The following is a 20,034-nucleotide window of genomic DNA, read 5'->3' on the forward strand; positions in this document are numbered from 1 at the left end:
CTGTTCTCTCCCTTCCATACTTAGTCCTATCTTCCAGATTTTTCATTTGCTGCTCCTACAGTTGTCTACACTTCTAACTACAACTCATACATACTCCGGTTGGCCTGTGAAGGACATGGATCTAACCTACTGGTCACTTCAACACTTCATCCATCTCCACCTTGCTCTTCTTTCCATTCAGTCATTTAAGGAGTCAGGTGCTCTGGCTCCAGCCTTGGGTTGTACGGACACCAATGAACTGCTCCTAGTACTTAAAACCATTATAACATGTCTTTATAATTTTTGATCCAGATAGGTGTACACAGTAGCCAACATTATTAGTTCCTCAAAAAACCTCTTCAAAGGATCTGGTTTGGTAAAGGGAGAAGGTAGAATGAACCAGTTCACCCTGCCAGGCTGAAAAGGAGCTGAGACCAAACCACCGAATCAAATGTGAATTCCCAGGTCTCTCCAACTTGCCAAGTTTTCCTTCTCATTGTGAAATTCTAGTCACTGTGGGTTCACAGTCTCAGCAAGACACAATGCTGCTTGACCACAACTTGAAATGTGCTTCGGACAGCTAAGTCTAACAGCTCTCCTATTGCTCAACATTTTCTTTTGCCTATGTCCTCAAAACTGGTCTAACAAGCCATTTCAGAAAACCAGTCATTTTACTTCAACAATGTACTGTTTGGTAATGCACAGCCTGATTAGATCAACTTACTTGATTCATCACCACCTCCGGCCATTTCAAAAAATTAAGTACACAAACCAACTGTCAAGGTATAGTCACAGTCTCACTTTAAAGGGGACCGCGTACCTGAGATAAACTGTTGACACCCTGCTACACCTCATACAGACCTCACATTTTGATCAAATGATTACCCATTTAACAACAGAGAAAACCTAAATATTGCTACATATCCATTTGCTCCAGAAGAGGCTGTATCAGACTACTGTTATTTTCAGGACCAGGGAGTTTAGGGCACCCTTCTTACAAGTCCCACGGTTCACTCTACTCAAGCTAGAAGAACCCATTCTCTGTATTTCAGCAAATGTTAGGAAACACTAGCTTATTGCCTCGGGTTCTAAAATCTTGTTCGGTATTTTTATTACAATGGAATTAAGTTTATAATCATTACAGTATTCTCTGCTTCAAACATTTTAATTGTGTTGCAAGGACTAGTAGAAATAGGAAAATCTCTTGCTATTTGTTGATGGAAAAAATAGTAAACACAAACCTCCAAAACGTCATTTGCAGGCCATAGTAGCATGAGCACAACCATATGGGAGGAGATAACCAGTCTCTCCCTTCATATATATTCTTTTTTATTTTCTTGTTATACCTTCCCAAAACAGAGACATTCAACAGTAGTTAGAATGGCCATCTCCCAACATTTAAAAAAAACTGCACCCCCAATGGGTGAACAAAGAGTAGTAACCTAGAGTTCAGCTGGGTAAGCCACTGAGGAGCCTTAAGTGGTGAGGTCTTCCAATTCAGAGTGATGTGTCTTCAACTTGTATCATCATTTTAGTGGAAAAACATAATTTAATTTTGGTGAAATGAGATTCATCTCCCGACAGGATTAGTAACAGCATTCACTGAATTTCACATTCTTCTTTTGTGAACTGTGAAGAAAATGAATGGTAGCTAGAAGATCAATGGGATTCCAGCTCCAGCTGCAGATGGAATGAAGATATACCAGGACAAAAACACCTATATTTTGATTTACAAAGCTAACAGCAGTTTTAAATCTGCAACTTAATTACAGACCAACTACACCACAACCTTTTCAAATGGCAAAAATACAAAAAAGTTAAGTGTTACAAAAATATTTCAGAAAAAGTGCATAGTCTAAGTGCATAGTAAATAAAAGCACTGAAAAATATCTTGCTAGAGGGAGTTCAGCTTGGAAAAGTTATTACCAAAGCTAAACATTTTTATTTTACACAAACTATACTCAAAAATAGCTTTATGAGACTGATTTCTGGCTAAAAGTATCAAAGGGTTTATTAGTCAAGAAACAAATACCTTAACTGACATGGGTGGATAGAAAAGAAACAAATAAGCTGCCTACCCCAAAAGTTTCGCACTCATTAAGATTTCTGCAGCGTGATGGTGCTAACAGATCCTTTAATAGCAGAATGTGGTAATCACGGGATTAATTATTGCTAAAGTAGTTTTTAAAAAGAAAAAAAGAAATAAAACAACTTAAACCTGACACGATCTGACCAAACATGTGTCAATGTACAATTTCAAGGTTATTTTTTTTACAAAATACCTACATTTACACAACAGGCTTCTGGCAGCATTTTCAGACAAAGGGTCTTTTAATTTATCCTGACATGCTATAAATGAATAAATTACACTATTGAAAGAATTACTGTCAATTAAGTTTTTCTTTCTCTTGGGTCAGAGAGAGGCAAGAAAAGAGTGCATTTAAGACTGAGAGGAAGCGCAGATAACTGAGGGAAAAAACAGGGGCTTAGGGAGGGTCAGCAATCCTATGAACCTCACCCGGTGGGATGCTCTCCAAGGTTAAGAATCCATCTGCTCAACTCCAGTTAACAAGGAATTTAAAGAAAAACTACAAAATGGTAGTTAAACCCTTTAACGCTTTCATTCCTATTCAGAATCAGTCCAGCTGTGTAGTCTGAGGCTGCAGGAGTCCCACCACCAGGCCCCGCAGCTGCAGCGCTACGTACTGTGCCTGCAAGTCACTAAAAAAGGAAAAATGAAAAGAATGCCTTTCCCCTTCAGACAAAAAAAAAAAAAAAAAAAAATTAAATAAAAAAATCTGAGGAAAAGTTATAACACTAAATCTAAAATGATTTGCAAAGGAATAGTATGTAACAAATGGCTTGAAGTAGTCTATTAAAAAATTGGGGAGATTTTGATTTCATAGTGAGTCAGCAAGGCATTTTTGTTGTTGTTAAAAAAAAATCTCATTTCCTTACAGAAACAGTTTTTAGTTTTTAATGAACTTGTAAACAAAAAAAGCTCCCATTTCAAAATAAAAACAAAATCCCAGATCATATAGATGTTTACAGTGATTACATTTATCTAAGCAACATACATACATGTTCAGTTGTAAGATGTTAACTAAATTTCTGTGACAAATATGCTTTTTTTTTTTAATACCAAGAACATTATAGAGTTAATGCAGAGTCCTAAGGATAATCTAGTAGTCACTAAGTTTTTCTTAAGTCTTCACTTTAGATGCTGTTATTTCTAGCACAGGTAAGCAGGCAGAGTCTTTCGTATGCTCAAACACTGGAATCTTTGGTTGCTACCATATCAGCTGGCTTGCAAACAAGAAGCCAACCATTTTAAGAATGTTTTAAGTGAACAACTTGCAAACCCCAGGGATGGATAAACCCTAAGAATGCACAATTGTGAGCATTTACAACCATCACAACTGTGGCTGAAGACTGTTCATGCCGTTCTTCTGAAATGAGATCTCAAAGCAGTATAGTTCAAAATAAAAGATTTTAACAAAAAAATTGGCATATGCACAATTTCTCCACCAATTTGTGTGTCAACCATTTTTAACTTTTCCACTTGAAAAAATGCAATAGAAAACTGGACACCATGTTTCACTATCTCAGTTAATATTCACAATTACAGCGGCTACAACTCGGACACGGCATCACCAATGCTGCCCAGAGCCAGTTTATACTGAAATTAAGTTCTTTACACCAAGTAAATGGTTGTTCACAACCACTGGCTAGTGTACATATGAACTAAAATTCCTAGATTTGGGGAGAAACAAATGCTGCTCCGATCATCTGCTCTGCTTCTTCTGTTCCTTGATTCATGCTTAGAAACCTGTTAAAAAAAAAAAAAAATCAAAAGAGAAAGAAGAATGTTAAAATTCCAAGTTAAAAAATATTTTTTAAAAACTACACCCAAAATTGGGAAATTGGGTGAAACTGAGCTAATAATTACTTTAGAATGGTGACTCGCGTTATTTTCATCTATTTGAAAATGACTAGCTCAATTTTTCCAAACAACAAAAACCTTTTCTATTCTGGATGCCTTTAGGTAGGAGTAGTATACAGTGAAATCAGTCTTCCCAGTCAGCATACAATTCTCAAGCTAGAGAATTACTGGTGATTCCAATGAGCCTGTTTTGTTTACTTCCGTATCTCGAGTACCTAGAGCATATTATGTGTTCAAATATTTAGCAAAAGAATGGAAAATAGATTGCTTTGCCTTAAAAACTAAGAAAGTATGTATGTTTTAATCATACTATGTGCAGGAACCTTTCTGCACATTATTCTGATACAAGTAAGGAACAATACACTTTAATGATAAATGTATTCAACATATAACTGAATTATTCCACAGAACACAAACCTGGTAAGTATATGATTTTTATACAGAAACCATATACCTTTCAAAATTCTTTACTTCCATCAATTACATTAAAAAGGTGAGGCTTTGCCCCAGATTTGAAAATATAAACAAGTGAGGCCTTCTTTTTTTTTTTTTTTTTTTTTGGCTTTATTTACTTCTTAAGCCTTCCCACCCTATAAACACTACCCTCCTCCCATGTAACTAGACTCTAAGACTTCCACATCCAGGCAGGTTTGAATAGAAGACAGCTTCAGGCAATAATAGCTGCATGTTTCATCTGTGGCTACAGACCACTAGAGGAAATGATGATCTTTATTACATACAAGCTTTATCTATTGCTAAAGGCAGAAAGGAAATATGCCTACTTCTCAACAATGTGAAAATCCCATCAGTACCTCCTCCTCTCACCAACAGCCATCCTTCGAGGTGTCCATGACCCTTGGTGCACTCCTTTGCCAACTCTTATACCTGCCTCATTATAGCTCTTTCTAGCTCACTCCCATCTCTCACTTATTTAGCACTGAAACCATGTTTTTGTTAATCATAAACTTCTCTCTTTTTTGTGCTTCTCAAATATTTGTTGGACCATCTCCAATGGGCTTTGTGGGATAAATAATATGCTTCTATAATTTACTTTGCATGCACGTATGCCCCCCTTTTCCAGGATAATACCAGACATTTATGCATCATTTCTTGGTTAATACTGTCTCACTTGCTAACCAGGAGTTTTTCCATTTGAGGGCAGAAAGTCATTTTCATACACTTAAAAATATATTGGGCTAAAGACCTGAGGACAAACAAGTAAGTGTCATACACTTCTCTCTCCCCCCACACTAACGGAGTAGGGACAAAATAGACCTTGTTGCCTACCCACGTACTAAATTCATAAAGCAAATGTCAAAAACGAAGAACAATGAAACTTTCTGAAAATGTACTTCACCACACGGAGTATTATCTATTTGGTGTGTATTCCTAAACAGAAATACCAAGGTAAGCTATAAAAAGAAAAGGCCGTCAAACCAAACCTGAATAAAATTTAAAGACCATATTCTGTAATCTAATTCCAATGTTAAAATAGAGTATTATAAAGCAGATTAAAACTATGAATTAGCTAAAGAGAAATAACCCTTACCCTGATGACCATTTGAAGTCCCGCAATTATTCTTAAATATGATAAAGAAAAATGTTTACGCAACTACTACAATGATTTATCATAGCTTGCTATGCAATTACATTACACTGAACAATTTAATTACTATGTTGAATATCCAAACAACTTTAAAATGGAAACCACTGTCACTAACTAAAAAGAAAACTTGTTATATTGTCACTCGAAATATAGAAAACTCTTGTGTCTTTAATAGGGATAAAAATTATATCTAGATAAGAATTGTATATGTTCATCTTTTAATCTGATATTTTAGAATTACTGGGTCAGTTAATGATTACAATTGCTTAGGGATCAGATAAAGGCTAGCCTAAAAATATTCCTGGTAGAAAAGAGCAGTCAAATCCATATTAAACTCCAGATTGGCCAATGGTAGGATACTCCGCCCAGGGATCAATGTTTCTCCAGTGAACTGTCCTAAGATGTTACTGCAAGTTTAAGAAAAATCTCAATGGGAGCATTCAGCAGGTATTCAACATTCAATCTTCAAGTACTAAGCATGCTTTTTCCCAGTGTGCATGAGTCCTTGATTTTTATCTTCTGTTTTGGTGGTCTCTCCTGGCTTCTGGCTTCTAAAAGTCCCAAAATCCATCTTCACTGCAACAACAGTTAAAATAAGGAATGGATCCCTTTGCTCCTAAAAAAGAGGAAAAAACAAAGTTAAAACAGAGTTGGATGATCACTGGGACCACTGAGTTAATAGCTACATTTAAGTTTCTTTTCAAATCTGCAAAAGGGAAAAAATGTTTGTATTTATTTAATTAATGAGATTCTACCCCCTTAGTCCACCAAAATCTGAAGAGTATATACTGGCTCTTATTTGTGAATTCACTTCAAATGTCCCTGATTTTTTTTTTTTTTTTTTTAATAGAACCACAAACTAGTTCAAAGGGCTATTTGTATAATAGTATGGCTTGGAAGTTTGTGATGGGCTTTTGAAATTTTTGGATTCTTTCAGAGTAGAAAATGTAACTTTTTAAAAGTAGTTTGAAGACAAGATTCATCTTCACAATGCAATGTCATTTATCAGTCAACTTTACTACAACATGCCTGTGTGGGTTTTTTGGTTGCATAAAAAATCAGAATCAAGCTTGGACAATTCTGAATCGGACTGGCACTATAAAAGTTAAAGAAGAAAAACAAAAACAACTACAGTAATTTTTCCTACCTAACTAAACTAAAAATGTATTAAAAGTTGGGAAGGAAAGAAAACAGGTTTTATTTTTATCACTATGAATAAATGACAACTTAAGTATACAAGATACATATTACTGCTAAACTGCCTTTTAAAAAAACCAGACTAAGGACCTGATTTCTTTTGTCTTCCCTATTAAAGAATTCTGAGGTTGTTAAACTTTAAAATACCTGTTAAAACTGATTCCTTCCCCAACTGGTGGATGGTCTGCATTATACACCACTGAGTCACAGCAACGCTGTACTCTTCTAGGTCTTCTGTGTGGTACCCCTTCATCCAATCTGACAAGCTGAAGTTTCTGATAGGTCCAGCAAGCCTTGGAGATGTGGGCTTCAGATCACCACGGATCAATTCTTGCACACTTCTCTTCACTTCCTGTTGGGTGACTGAACTCTCTTCTCTTCAGTTGTACTGTCCAAAGTGAAAAAAGCTGACAAAAATTTCAGCAAGCAGATGCAGGTCCCTGGCACTTCTTTAGATTGAGTGTGTTCAGAGAAGATCAGTCTCCAGATATTTCAAGGTCTTCCCCTGTGATTTGGGTTACGTTGCTGAGTGACCAGCCACGTTCCTAGCAGCAATTGGTGAAGTCAGAAAAAGTTAAGCTAGACATAAATGGTAAGTGAATCCCAGTAAATACTGGAAGGTAATTCAAGGAAGACCATGGACATGGTAGGAGGATGTGATGGAAAATATTTCTATCTTTTGATTGTCAACAATTTGACATCTACATATATTATGATAAAACTACACTTAGTATCAATGGCTGGAATAGTAAACAGATGGATTAAGATGATGAGAAAAGGAATGTGAGGATCCAACTTTGGCTTCACTACCTTCCAAAATTCTCCCCATCTCTCACCGCAACTAAGGAAATGGTGACCTTAAATGCATTCTGAATATCCTAAAAATATTTCCTTTTCCTTTAGTACTTCTTAAATGTCTTGAAAAGTACTTTCCTGATAATTACATATAGTTGAAGACAAGAATGTGAAATGAATTTCAAAGTGCCTCAGATGTGAATCTTTTATTTTTCTCTTTAATATGTATAAAAACAGTAATTCTAATCTTGTGGCACATGAGCACTGCAAATTAATAGAGATCATAGTGTGCTTTACGAGAAACGCCTTGTTTCTTAGTCTTTTGATGGGCTTTGGAATGGAATATTTCAAAAGATCTTTTCTTTAGAAAAATAATTAGGAAAGAAGTCTATCACATGTAATAAGCCCATCTTAGCTGAGTAAGGCAGACTTTAAAGAGTCTTTGGACATTCTTAGTGAACTGCTGAAACAACTTACACTTTTCCATGGAAGGAACACTTGATATAAATTTTTCAAAAAATAGAAATAATAATATAAAATAGGTTAGTTGATACCACCATTTGGGGTTTTTTCAGGAATAGATATTCCTGCAATATATAGCTCTACTTGCTCAAGATTCATTTAAGAAACTCAGTTCTCTGTGGAAAACCTCAGAGTATTACTCCGTGAATGTATTTAAAAAGCATCTTCTAAAATTTTAATTAGAAAAATGTACTATGATATCATCACTGAAAGGATTTCTTGGAATCAGCAAAGAACTGAGCTGCATCAGCTCTTCCTTGAATAAAAAAACGACTGTAGTGGACCCTGAGAGAATATGCTTTTAAACACCCTTAGTAGAGACTGTAATCAGGAAAAAAGTAACCTAGAGCGACTGTCTTCAAACTCCAGACTTCACAGAAGATTTCTTAACAGATGGCACAGATAATGGGGTTGGTGTTAGGGAAATAGGCTCCCCATACTCATTTCATGCCACTCTCAAACCTGCTATATACTTTCATAGCATTACACATAGGGAGTTTCATGTGATATTTGTTCGGGGCACTAAGCTCTATAACCAAAATAAATGTTTTCCAGAAGTCAAAGATCAAATACAACTTTGTTGTCTGTATTCTGTGGCATGGCACATTTTAGTAGCAAGCAGTAGTTCACTTGGAATCAAATTATACTACCTCAACATGTTTCTCTGAAAGTAATCAATGGTAAGTGATACGTTTTATGGAAAGTCCAATTCTTATTTTACAAGTTGGTGTTTACGTAATTTGTATAAACCTTGGGTCTAACACTGCTATGAAAATTTTGTAAGATTTTCTTTTCTTTCTTCTTCCTCCCCCCCCCCCAAGTAAACTCTACCCCCAATGTGGGGCTTGAACTCATGACCCTGAGATCAAGAGTCACATGCTCTACTGACTGAGCCAGCCAGGTACCCCAAACACCTTATAAGATTTTTAACTTGCTTTTATGAAAAATAGTTACAATACAAAATTAAGGATTAAACTTAAGTTTAATTACAATTTCTTTCCAAGGAAACATACTAACTCAGTGGATCCAACTTCTCATCTTTAAGACCTAGATAAGGCAGGATAAAAATTCTGCTTGTTTATTGAGAAAGAGACACACAGTAAACTAACAATGGAACTAACTCAAAATTAGGGAATTCTTTCTGAAAGCTGCTGAATGCCTGAAGTGAAATGAAATGAAATGCCTGAAGTCAGATGAGATTTCAATCTAATTTTAGTTCTAGAAACTGCAACTCGTGATGATCCTGTTATCCCAGCTAGCTATGGGCAAAAATTGGTTTCATTTTATGAAAAAGGCAAATACTCTACAGATGTCAGGTATATCAAGTGCTAAGTTTAGAACATTACATTGGTAGGACCATTTCTTAGAGACACCAGCTAGCAACCTACCTCATTAAGAGCCTGGCACTGTGATTAGTCCATACAATGATTAAAACACTCAAAAGGGACAACTAAGTCCCAACTGAGACGCAAAGGCAAGCATTAGTGTTTGCTATCCTGAGCTGAAATTTCATCATCTAAGAAACCCCATTACATTAAGCCTTCAACTATGAATCCTTCCCAAATACAGAAACATGGAAGAGAAGAATCTCAACTTCATTCCTAATAGATGAGCTGCTGGGATGAGGATGACATCAGTGAATTATACTTCTTGAAAAGTATCCTCAAATTAGAGTCTATTTTTAAATCACAAAATTTTTAAAATACAATCCTAAAAATATAGACCAAAGAAGACTAAATTCAGACTAGAGCAGTCATTCAGAAATTAAATAATTAGAAACTGAAGACCAAACCTTACCTGCCCACCACTTCCAGAAAGTAGGCAGGTATCAGGAGGTAAGCCCCAGAAAGGGGAGAAAGAAAAACAAACAAAAACCATGAAACACAGGAGTCGAACTGTATGGCAACAGTGACAAGAATGGAGCTGTGCCCTAACAGTTCTACTCCTCAGTAGCACCAAGAGTGCCACAGACAGAAAGGAAATAGACTAGCAGTTCAGTGGCATTTACCCCAGTTTTCTTTTCAATTTGCAAAGCCTAACTGCAGGATTCAATTCCACAATGAACCCCCAGACCCTGAGTATTTGCAAGATTTTATAAAATAAAGCCCAAAACAAAAGAACGGTTTTGAAATTAAGAATCTTACATAGTTAAATAGCAACTAAAAGAGAGATCTGGTTTTTGAGTAGGAAAGATGTGTCGAGCTTTTCAGTTATTTGAGCATTTAAGAGCGCAAATGAGATGCTCTGCAACTGAGAAGATAGACACTTCGGGGGCAATGCCAGACTCACCTCTGAAATTAGATCATGTTCACAATTTTCCACTTTAAATGCTAAAGCATTAACATGCAAAAAAAAAAAAAAATCTTAACACTGTTAGTCTGAAAGAAAGTCCAAATACCATGGCTAACCAGATTCATTATTAAAAATCAACAAGTGTTAGGTCTAGGATTTTGGATTGATTGATTATACCATATTCCCAACACCAAATGTTTATTTTGGAAAGGTTAATGAATGAGTAAAAAAGATGCAGTTGTTAAAAATGACCCAAAATCCCAAGAGAAATGATATAATATATATATATATATATACACACATATATGTATATACAAATACATATACATATATATATGAACAAGGACATTTGGGTTTAAAGTTAGTAGTCAAATTTTCCAAGGACGTCTTTTTTTAAAAACACAGAGCCAAATTTTTACTTATTTTAAAACCACCTCCTCGATCTAACACTGTTAGAAATGAATGAATTACCCAATTTTTTGTTCAATTTGTTCCCTGTAACGTCACTTGGTTCTTGGCTACTAACCTTTCATGTTACTCTTGGTTTTGTCAGTTTGCTTGCCTGTGGGGGTTTGGGCCTGCTGACCCTGCCCACTTGAAGAGGCTGCCTGCTGTGCTGCTTTCTGCTTTAACATTGTCCAATCAAATGTGTAGTCATATTGGTGGTTCAGGGTCCTGGAAAACATAAAATGATATATGTTAATCCTTTAATAATAGAGTCTAGTTAAATACTCTACTGAGCTTTCAAGACAGTAAGGATACTTTTTAAGGACATGATAGTATTTTCTCGTAAGTATGTAGCTTCTAAAAGACTTCATTCCATATACATGACTTTTTAACTGTTCAGTTCATTAATTCCACTTTTTACAAGTCACAACTGAAGGAAAATGGTGTCACCACTTCGGTCTGATATATTCATTAAGAATCAATATCCTCATCTTTCAGAAAGAAGCTGCTTTTAATACTTTCTTGAAAGAGGCAGGGAGTGGGAATGAACAGCAGCATCAACAACAAAAACATGAAGTGTCAAGCGGTCAATTATTTAGGGAACCATCCAAATAGGAGGTACCTTCTAAGAACAAATCAGAGTAAGCATATGAACGAAAGCCTGTGAAGGAGATGTGTAAGCTGCTGGCTTGGAAAGGAAGACTTTTCTGGGGTTAGAGAATTACCCCCAATTCGTATCCTCTTCCAACTAAGATTTTGGGCCACATGTACTTTATTTCCCCCTCTGCTCGAGACCAATTCTGGGTTGCACCTTGGGAACCCTAGAGTCTGAGGCCTGCCTCCACACAATCACAGATCACATAACTATCTATTTTAACTGCTGTTAATTTTGTTATTAAATAGGGTTCTGTAGCAAAGCTGGAGAGTTACAAGGGCCACCAATAATCATTTCTATCTAATATGAATGGCAACTATCGTGGAAAAGTTAGATTCTACTTGGAGTCTGAGTCAACTGTTTCTCCATCCCAAACTAAAATAATTTCAAGCACATCTGCACCACAACGGAAACATGCCAAACTCAAGTTTCTTTCTTTACATTATTTTTTTCCAAACTCAGTTTCTTAATATGTTATTCATATGGGTTAAATCTGCTTTTATTTGCTACTTGTCAGAACAGATGCGTTGGATGGATTTAACCCATTTCCCTCACTAGAGACTACAGTCTTAAGAATACTTGAAGAACTGACCTGAAAAGAATGCGGAATAGCTGCCTCAGATACATGTAATCCGGGGCTTCCTCAAAGCGCAGCCCACGACAATAGTTTAAGTACATGGCAAATTCTGCAGGAAACCCCTACAAGTTCAAGAGTTAAAAACACAAAGTAAAAAAACAAAAAAATTTATTTAAGGCAGAAAAATAAATGTATTTAAATACAAGTAAAAACTGTTTTTGAGAAGAGTGTTTCACTACTTTGCCATAAGATCTGAGAACTAAACTAAGTATAATATGACTTGGTATCCTCATAAATCCTGACCACCACATCATGTACATTTTTTAATATTGGCAGAGGAAACATGGATCCTTTCCCTACAGTATTATGTTCTTAAATAATCTGGATATCCAACCTGTTATCATTTTATCAATGGCAAATAATTCAATGGCAACAATGAACAAATGACCAAATGGAGGCCAGTAAGGATCTTTACCGCAACAGGACAGTGAACATGCGCTTTCTTCCCCAACTCTGTAATTACTGTTTTTGGGGTAAGAGAATATACCTATTCAAACAGAAAAGTAAAATCACCAAGAGTACAAACATACAGTGCAACCGCTGTTGTGATACAGATCAATCCAATGTTTTGTCCTACGAACAGACTGAGTTTGCCTTTTCTTTTTCTGTAACTGTTACTATACTGCATATTAACATATTCTGCTCTTCCACTAACATTATATTGCAATTATCCCTCTGTGTTATTTCCAACCTCTTCATAAGCTTCTGAATGGCTGGATAATATCCAGACCAGTGAATACACCATATTAACTTGTTCCCTATAACTGGACATTTAAGCGGTTAAAATTTTTCTTTCATAAACAATATTAGTAAGTACACATAAGGCATAAACTTTTTACATTCTTAGTTTCTTAGGAAAGATTCTCAAAACTGTATATAAAACATCTTTAAGCCTATAGATATTAACCACCGAAAGATTTTGCCAGCAAAAATGTAGAAATGCAAAAAATTTTAACAAAAACCCCTACACTCTGCCTCGAGTATATGTGAATGTGAAGGGCTGTAAGCTAAGAAATAGTCTCTTCCCACAACCTTCAAATTTTGAGAAATTTCTCACATGCAGGAGGTTAAGGTGGGATACAATTGACATACTTGCAACATTTATTTTTACTCACTGCACAGATATAAACAGATTTAATTTTTATGCTACTTCACTGTTCAAGAGTGGACAGCTAAAACCTTTTAAGTGATAAATACACTGTACATTTTAGTTAAATGCTTAACATGACTAAAATTTTTAATATACATTCATGGTCTGTATTAATAGTAAACAGCATATACCAAAATGAACTTGCTTTTATGTGTATTACAAATGGAGCTAAACAACTACAACTAAAGGTCAAATAGCTTACTTCATGCATGGCTACCTTATGAGAACAGGCAAAACCTTATTAACAAAAGAAAACTACCAATATCATGAGTATTACAGATATCAAGTAAGTAGTTACCAGTGGACCATGGTGACTGGAAACAATCTCACTACCTTATAGTAATACTAATATTCCTTATTCACTACAGCCTCGATCAATTATATGTGGCTAATCCAGAGAGACCTAGTTCATTATTTCTAGGTCAAAAGTAAGACATGACCCTGAAGCAGATAACGTACTAACCCTCCCTTTCCTTTCCTGTAAAAATGGCTGACTTTTCCAGTAATCCAAATGAACCATTATGTTGCATGGATATAGTCGTGTACAGAAAACATGTTTTACTTCCTAAAGTATACAGATTTTAAAGTTATTTGGGTACACTACAACACATAAACATTTTATTCATTGACCTAAAATGTATTTCGTAATTTAAAACAAGTCCCCAGAGTGTCTCAGAAAAGATGATAGTCTCTTACCCAACCCAAACCCTCCTTTACTGTAGATCTAGAGAAGGGAAAAGCAAATCTGTGACAGGGAGACATAAAAACATCACCTCTCCCCCTTCCACAAAGTACTGTTTCAACACCATGTTCTAACACCCAACTATATAATTATATAGTGTTTCCTAATAATTTCAAGTATGCAATCGTCTCAGAGATGACCGTGTGGTTTTCTTTCAATGGAAAAGACCATCGTTATCCATCATGACACAGCTACTTCTCCATTCTCAACTTACAGGCTTCTTGAACAACGTCTGAGATTTCAGGGAAATGAGCCTGACTCAAACTGTCATCTATATTGTTGGACACTGGTTATTGTGGTTATTTTGGATTGCTGTGATCTGACAACTGTCAATATCCTTTCTTTACCAGCACCAGTTTCGGGATAAGGAGAATATTTCCTAATTTTTTCATAAGTTGGTAAGGCTCCACTAGAAAACTTTACCTGCCCTCTTCTTCTTCCTCTAATTTTTAACAAATTATAGGGCCCAAACAAACCAGAAACATAAAATGCTTACTTAAAATGACCCATATGTTCAAGCCACTCTTAAAGATACTTAGAATTATCAAAACACACATTTAAAATGGTAAATAGCTATCTAACAGGATGTTTAAAAAGTTCCAAACTTCTTGGATTATTTATATTGGAAAAAAAAAAAAAGCCATCATGCACACTCACCTTACATAAAACTTCAACAGGAGTGGACATCTTCTTTTCACTAATCTTTTCGTATTTTTGCTTTTTTGTTGCAGCCTGTAGAAAATAAGAATCAAACCACATATTCAATACTACCGAGAAGAACCTCGTTAGTTTAACCCACCAGTCATAAATGTAAACTTGAGATTCAAGAGAAATCATAACCTAAAATAAATCAAAGTACAATATACCAAAATATACCCCCCCCCAAACTGTTAGCTTTTTATATGAGTTTCTACTTTAAAAACATGTTCAGCTGTTAGGAATGGGTGAGTCTATCAAGAACATGATTTAAGTAAAAATGGGTGAAGTTAAATCTGAAATGAGTTTTCACAACTCATATTCGACACAAGGGCAAAGGTATAAGTAGATCAATACCAAAAACAGTTCGCATCATTTAGTAACATTATTAAGGGAAGTCAAAATATTTTTCCAATGTAAAAATGATTCATACTGGATAGAGCTACCCACACAAGCACCGAGCAACTGTCTAGTTCACAGATACTCAATAAATACAGGGACCATTTTCCATTAAAGGACCAATAAAGTATCAAAATAGCCTTTAAATTCTAGGACGGTGAGTTATCATTAACAGACACAAAAGTCAAGGTGAAACTCCTAATTAATAGAAACGAATGTTAGGATAATTAAGTAAGATAGCTAGTATTTCTAGAAGAACCAGTTTTACTAAGCATAAAAGTATACATTTTCAACATACTGGCAATACATCAAGTTGAGAAAGCCTCCACCTTTATTTAGCCCATGTCCATTTCCATTCAGATAAAACTACTGGTTACAGTGGGTACCTACTTAGTGTCCCAAAGGAAACTGTTCTTTAGGCCTGACTATGGGATTCCATTAACTTAATTCTTGCTAAAATGATCAGATTTTATTTCCCTAATAAAAGGTAAAAAATAAAATAAATTCACTCTCAGAAAGCCTCATTTGAAAGTGATCTTAGGAGTTCATCTCCAATATGTATTTTTATTCTTAAAACAAATCACTGGTAACGGGAGTCTTGTTTACCTTTAGTCCTTGCCATGGGAGGCTGGTTCTATTAAAATACATCAAAACATATCCTAATGACTCCATGTCATCTCGGCGGCTACAAAAGAAAATGTAAAGTTATGAGCTGGAATTATTATGGAAAACATGCGAAAGAAAGGCAGGTACACAAGAAGTTTTCTCAAGTGAGGGGAAAGAGCAATTTTGTGGCTTGTGAAAGGTGCTTAAAGTTCAAAAAAAAAAAAAGTTCACAAAGAGTTACTTTTTTTTTTTTAAAGATTTTATTTGACAGAGATAGAGACAGCCAGCGAGAGAGGGAACACAAGCAGGGGGAGTGGGAGAGGAAGACGCAGGCTCATAGCGGAAGAGCCTGATGTGGGGCTCGATCCCATAATGCCGGGATCACGCCCTGAGCCGAAGGCAGACGCTTAACCGCTGTGTCACCCAGGCGCCCCACAAAGAGTTACTTCTAAACAAAATTTTCTTCCAGAATACGAAATTATAAAATTCAACACAGTCCTGCAATTTAATTTCTAAAGAGCAAAAAGGATTTAGCTCAACAACTTTCTAAATGAAGTTAATGAAGATGGAAGAACAAAGTAGCAAGATACTTTTAAGTTTTGCAGAAGCTTATAAAAAAAGAACTTGATTGGGGGGGGGGTGCCTGGGTGGCTCAGTCATTAAGCGTCTGCCTTCAGCTCAGGTCATGATCCCAGGGTCCTGGGATCAAGCTCCACATCGGGCTCCCTGCCCTGCTGGGAGCCTGCTTCTTCCTTTTCCACTCCCCTTGCTTGTGTTCCCTCTCTCGCTGTCTCTCTCTCTCTGCCAAATAAATAAAATCTTAAAAAAAAAAAAAAAAAAAAAAAAGAACTTGAGGGATGCTGAAATATATTAACATGTTAAAGCTAGTTAAACATCTATACGAATATATATACACACATACACTGAACATTTCCAAGCTTAAAATTCTTCTCTTGAAGTTCCCTAACCTGAAACCATATCATTTATCATTTCTATGCCTGTTTTATGGAGCAAAAACGGACTGATAAAAGATGACGGAAGACGAAAAACCAGAAAAAAATAGAAAACAGAAGAAATAAAAAAAGCAAAAAGATCATGACAATGTTTACCTCAATCCAGATCCTATAAATTCATGTAGGAGTGAAAGGGTAGAACATGAGATGGCCCACCAACCCCCTCTTGGTCCATCAGGACTCAGACACCATTTTCCTTGTGAAAATAAATAACTAATACATTCTTCCCCAAAACTTAAATTACTAAAATATAAAAAGTCCAAGATCAGCATTAAGAAAATAAGTACTGTCTCCAGCTGCAAAAAAATAAACATCAAGATAAAACTGCATGTATGCTAACTTTCCATTATGCAGTATTTTCTCCCCAAGAGACAACCTTCAACAAAGAAAATAAAAGATCTCTCATTTAATTGGCTTCTCAGCACTGACTAGCCAACAGGTAAAAGGATTAACAAGTGTCCTTCAAATTCTCAGCCAAGAGACGTCTTTATATATCATAAAAAACCCTTTAGCGACTCTTGCTATGGATCCGATAAACACATTCATTTTTCAAACTCACCTCTGTTCAATACCAAGATGTGCATTGATGCTAGCATATCGGGCAGTGCCAGTGAGATTTTTATCTTCTCTGTATGGTATGTGTTGCCTTGTCCTGTTGTCTCTGTACTTTTTGGCCAAACCAAAATCAATAAGGAATAACTTTAAAAGAAAATAAAGGGATATTAGGTTTCCAACCTTGTTCAATTGAACTGCTCTTTATTCATTAAATGGCATTTCTACTATCTTGTTCAATTATATCAAAATAAAGTATCATAGGCAGAAAACATGAACAAACTTAACACTCTAATAAGCTTCTACTAGTCCTCATCAATAAATCAAGTTAAAAAAAAATACATTTGAGTGGTAGATCCTTGTGAGCTGAACCAACTGCACAGGCCCAGTTTACTATACACTCAGGAGCCTGTCCTTAGAAAAGTAGTGGAGAAATATATACATGCTTCATAGCAAGAGTTGACAAGTGTGCTGTGTGCCATGATGAAATCTGACATCCTGTTACTGCTGGTAAACAAGCATGAGGTTTCAAAAACTAAACAAACTATCTGGAATTCTTCCATTTTACAAAGGCCATTCTTCATTCAGTATGCCAACAAAATGTTCATTATTTAAAATAAAATAACTCTGAAAGTTTGATATTGACAACAAAACCAAGATTTTTATTAACAAAAAAGGAGGATTTTTTTAAAAAAGCATGCATTACATTCTACTACTTCCCACTAACATTTATCCATGTATCAGGTTAAACTTCTGGGAAATACAATAAGTTGATCAAAAATCTTTAAAAAGTACTAAGTATTTATTTATATCAAGATAACTTACAAATAGCAGTTCAAAGGAGCTAACTAAAATCCAGGCTAGTATTTTAGAACAAAATACTGTTTAGTGCTGTCACAGGGAATAAGATATTCATCTATAATGCAGCTAATTTTTAAAAGTAAGTGAGGTTTATTCTCCAAGATTAACACTTAAAAGAAGGAAAAACCTGTTTCTGATCAAAAAAGAAAAAAACCCAAAATATGTTCATATTTACCTACCTTCTAAAGCAAAATAATCTTCAAATTTTAGTCTTGATCATAAATTCACTTATTAAAGTTATGTTTACAAAGATTATCGAACAAGGCAGGTCTATGTGGCCTTACAGCATTTAGCCCTAGACTTTTTTTCCCCTGTTATGCCTACATTTTGTAGTTCTTCTTTCCATTAAGTAGACTTTGGGTCCCTTCTGCCCTGTTTATAATCTGTGATGTCCTAGGAAACCTGTCACCTAGTCTACTAGAGTCTGTATAAGAATAAATAAAGTGATGGATTTAGGTGAAAAGATGTGATCAAATGCCTCTCTTAGGAGGATGAAAAACACTTCTATCGAGGGGTACAGGGCTGGCTCAGTCATAAGAGCATGAGACTCTTAAACTCAGGGTGTGAATTAGAGCCCCATGTTGGGCATAGAGAGTACTTAAGAAAAAAAAAAAAAGGAAAGAAAAGAAAAGAAAAAAAAGAAAAGAAAAAGAAAAACACTTATTACCAGGCAGGCACTGTACCCTAGCCTTAACTGGACATGGGATGGGAAAGACATAGAGGTTTGAGCTTGTGTCACCAACGTAACAACGAGATACTTATTTTCACCTGGTCTACTATAAAAGAATGAAGATCAAATTTTTTGTAAAATGCAACTGCATGAGAGCTCTCTAGTAAGATTAAATTCACTTCCTCAGCAATTGCATTATTATACGTCTATGAGAAAGTTAGTCTTATAAAACACAAAGAGAAATAAAGCTCACACTCTTAAGTTTCTCTTGATATGAAAATGGGCTCAGCATACAAATATTAAAATGAGCAATATACATTTCTGTTAAGCAAACCAAAAATTTGAGTCACACTGAAAAGAAAACAAGGCAAAAACAAACATAAAAGGACACCCAGTTTCATAGTATTTTTAAAAACATCCCTAAGAATTATGTGGGTTTTAAATAAAAGGTGATTAGGACACAGACTCTCCTCTTTTAAAGGGTATTTTCTGGGATTGCTTCTTTTAATACTTCAAAATAGAGGAGAAGATAGGAACAACTCTGACATGATTATAACTGATAGTTTCATTCCTAAGTCTACATTCAGTAGCTCCATTTGCAACTCAATAACCAGACATTTTCTCACAACCTTTTTAAAAGATTTATTTTATAAAAACTCAGTATTCACAAGAGTTCTTTCCTTCCACAACTCTAAAGGATGAAATTAGTTTAAGAAAACAAAAACGAACTTCTCGAATCTCTCCAACTTTAATATCAAAACAAAAAACTACAAAACAAATCAACTCTTAAGTTTTCTCTTATAAAAACTGAGAGTCAAGAAAGATAATTTCACTGCTAAACAAAGCTACCTTATTTTAAGAGCAAACAACTGAAGAGGAAGATTTTTCAAAATAAAAAAAAAATCTAAATCTCTTGGTAGTTCATCTTCTGGTATCTATCAAGCTTCTGTAGTAGCCCTCTCTGCTTTGAATTTAAAAATATAAACATAATGGAAGTGTTTACATGACACCACAGGATACCAAAGATACAACCAAACAGCTGTAAATATATAAAGGAAGAACCAACCAAGGAAAAGTCAATATTCAGTAAGTCGTAAGATAATGTATTTTTTATAGGTTTGCACATGCAAAAAGAAGTCTCATTTCTTTGGTGGGTCAAGCTGCTTTTCAGATACAAGATCTGTATCTTGTGTTCCATGTAAAATCAGTGCCTGTTTCACAGAATGCAGCCTGTTCTTCAAAGGCATGTGGGAATGAGTTAATGTGGGACAT

The 20,034-nt window shown here is 35.4% G+C and overlaps 1 protein-coding gene across 7 annotated transcripts in view; it reads right to left on the bottom strand.

Moving 5' to 3' along the window:
• Positions 1-1,291: 1,291 nt before the first annotated feature.
• The window catches only part of CSNK1A1 (casein kinase 1 alpha 1), a 47,536-nt gene continuing 28,793 nt past the window's right edge, over positions 1,292-20,034 (bottom strand). For 2 of the 7 annotated variants that reach the window (XR_007191192.2, XR_007191191.2), the window contains 6 exons: positions 17,239-17,378; positions 15,667-15,745; positions 14,623-14,697; positions 12,029-12,135; positions 6,873-11,009; positions 1,292-6,144 (listed from right to left, as the gene is read on the bottom strand). Coding sequence is in view for 5 of the 7 variants with exons in the window: in XM_044388509.3 (XP_044244444.1) it covers positions 3,801-3,808; positions 10,861-11,009; positions 12,029-12,135; positions 14,623-14,697; positions 15,667-15,745; positions 17,239-17,378 (558 nt within the window). In the remaining 2 variants the exon portion in view is untranslated. Of the gene's footprint in view, positions 6,145-6,339; positions 11,010-12,028; positions 12,136-14,622; positions 14,698-15,666; positions 15,746-17,238; positions 17,379-20,034 lie in introns of those variants that run through there. The other 5 variants (XM_048224421.2, XM_026510734.4, XM_044388509.3 and 2 more) reach the window with 3 other exon arrangements.

This window comes from Ursus arctos, unplaced genomic scaffold (assembly GCF_023065955.2).
Source record: "Ursus arctos isolate Adak ecotype North America unplaced genomic scaffold, UrsArc2.0 scaffold_15, whole genome shotgun sequence".
NCBI classification, from domain to species: Eukaryota; Metazoa; Chordata; class Mammalia; order Carnivora; family Ursidae; genus Ursus; species Ursus arctos.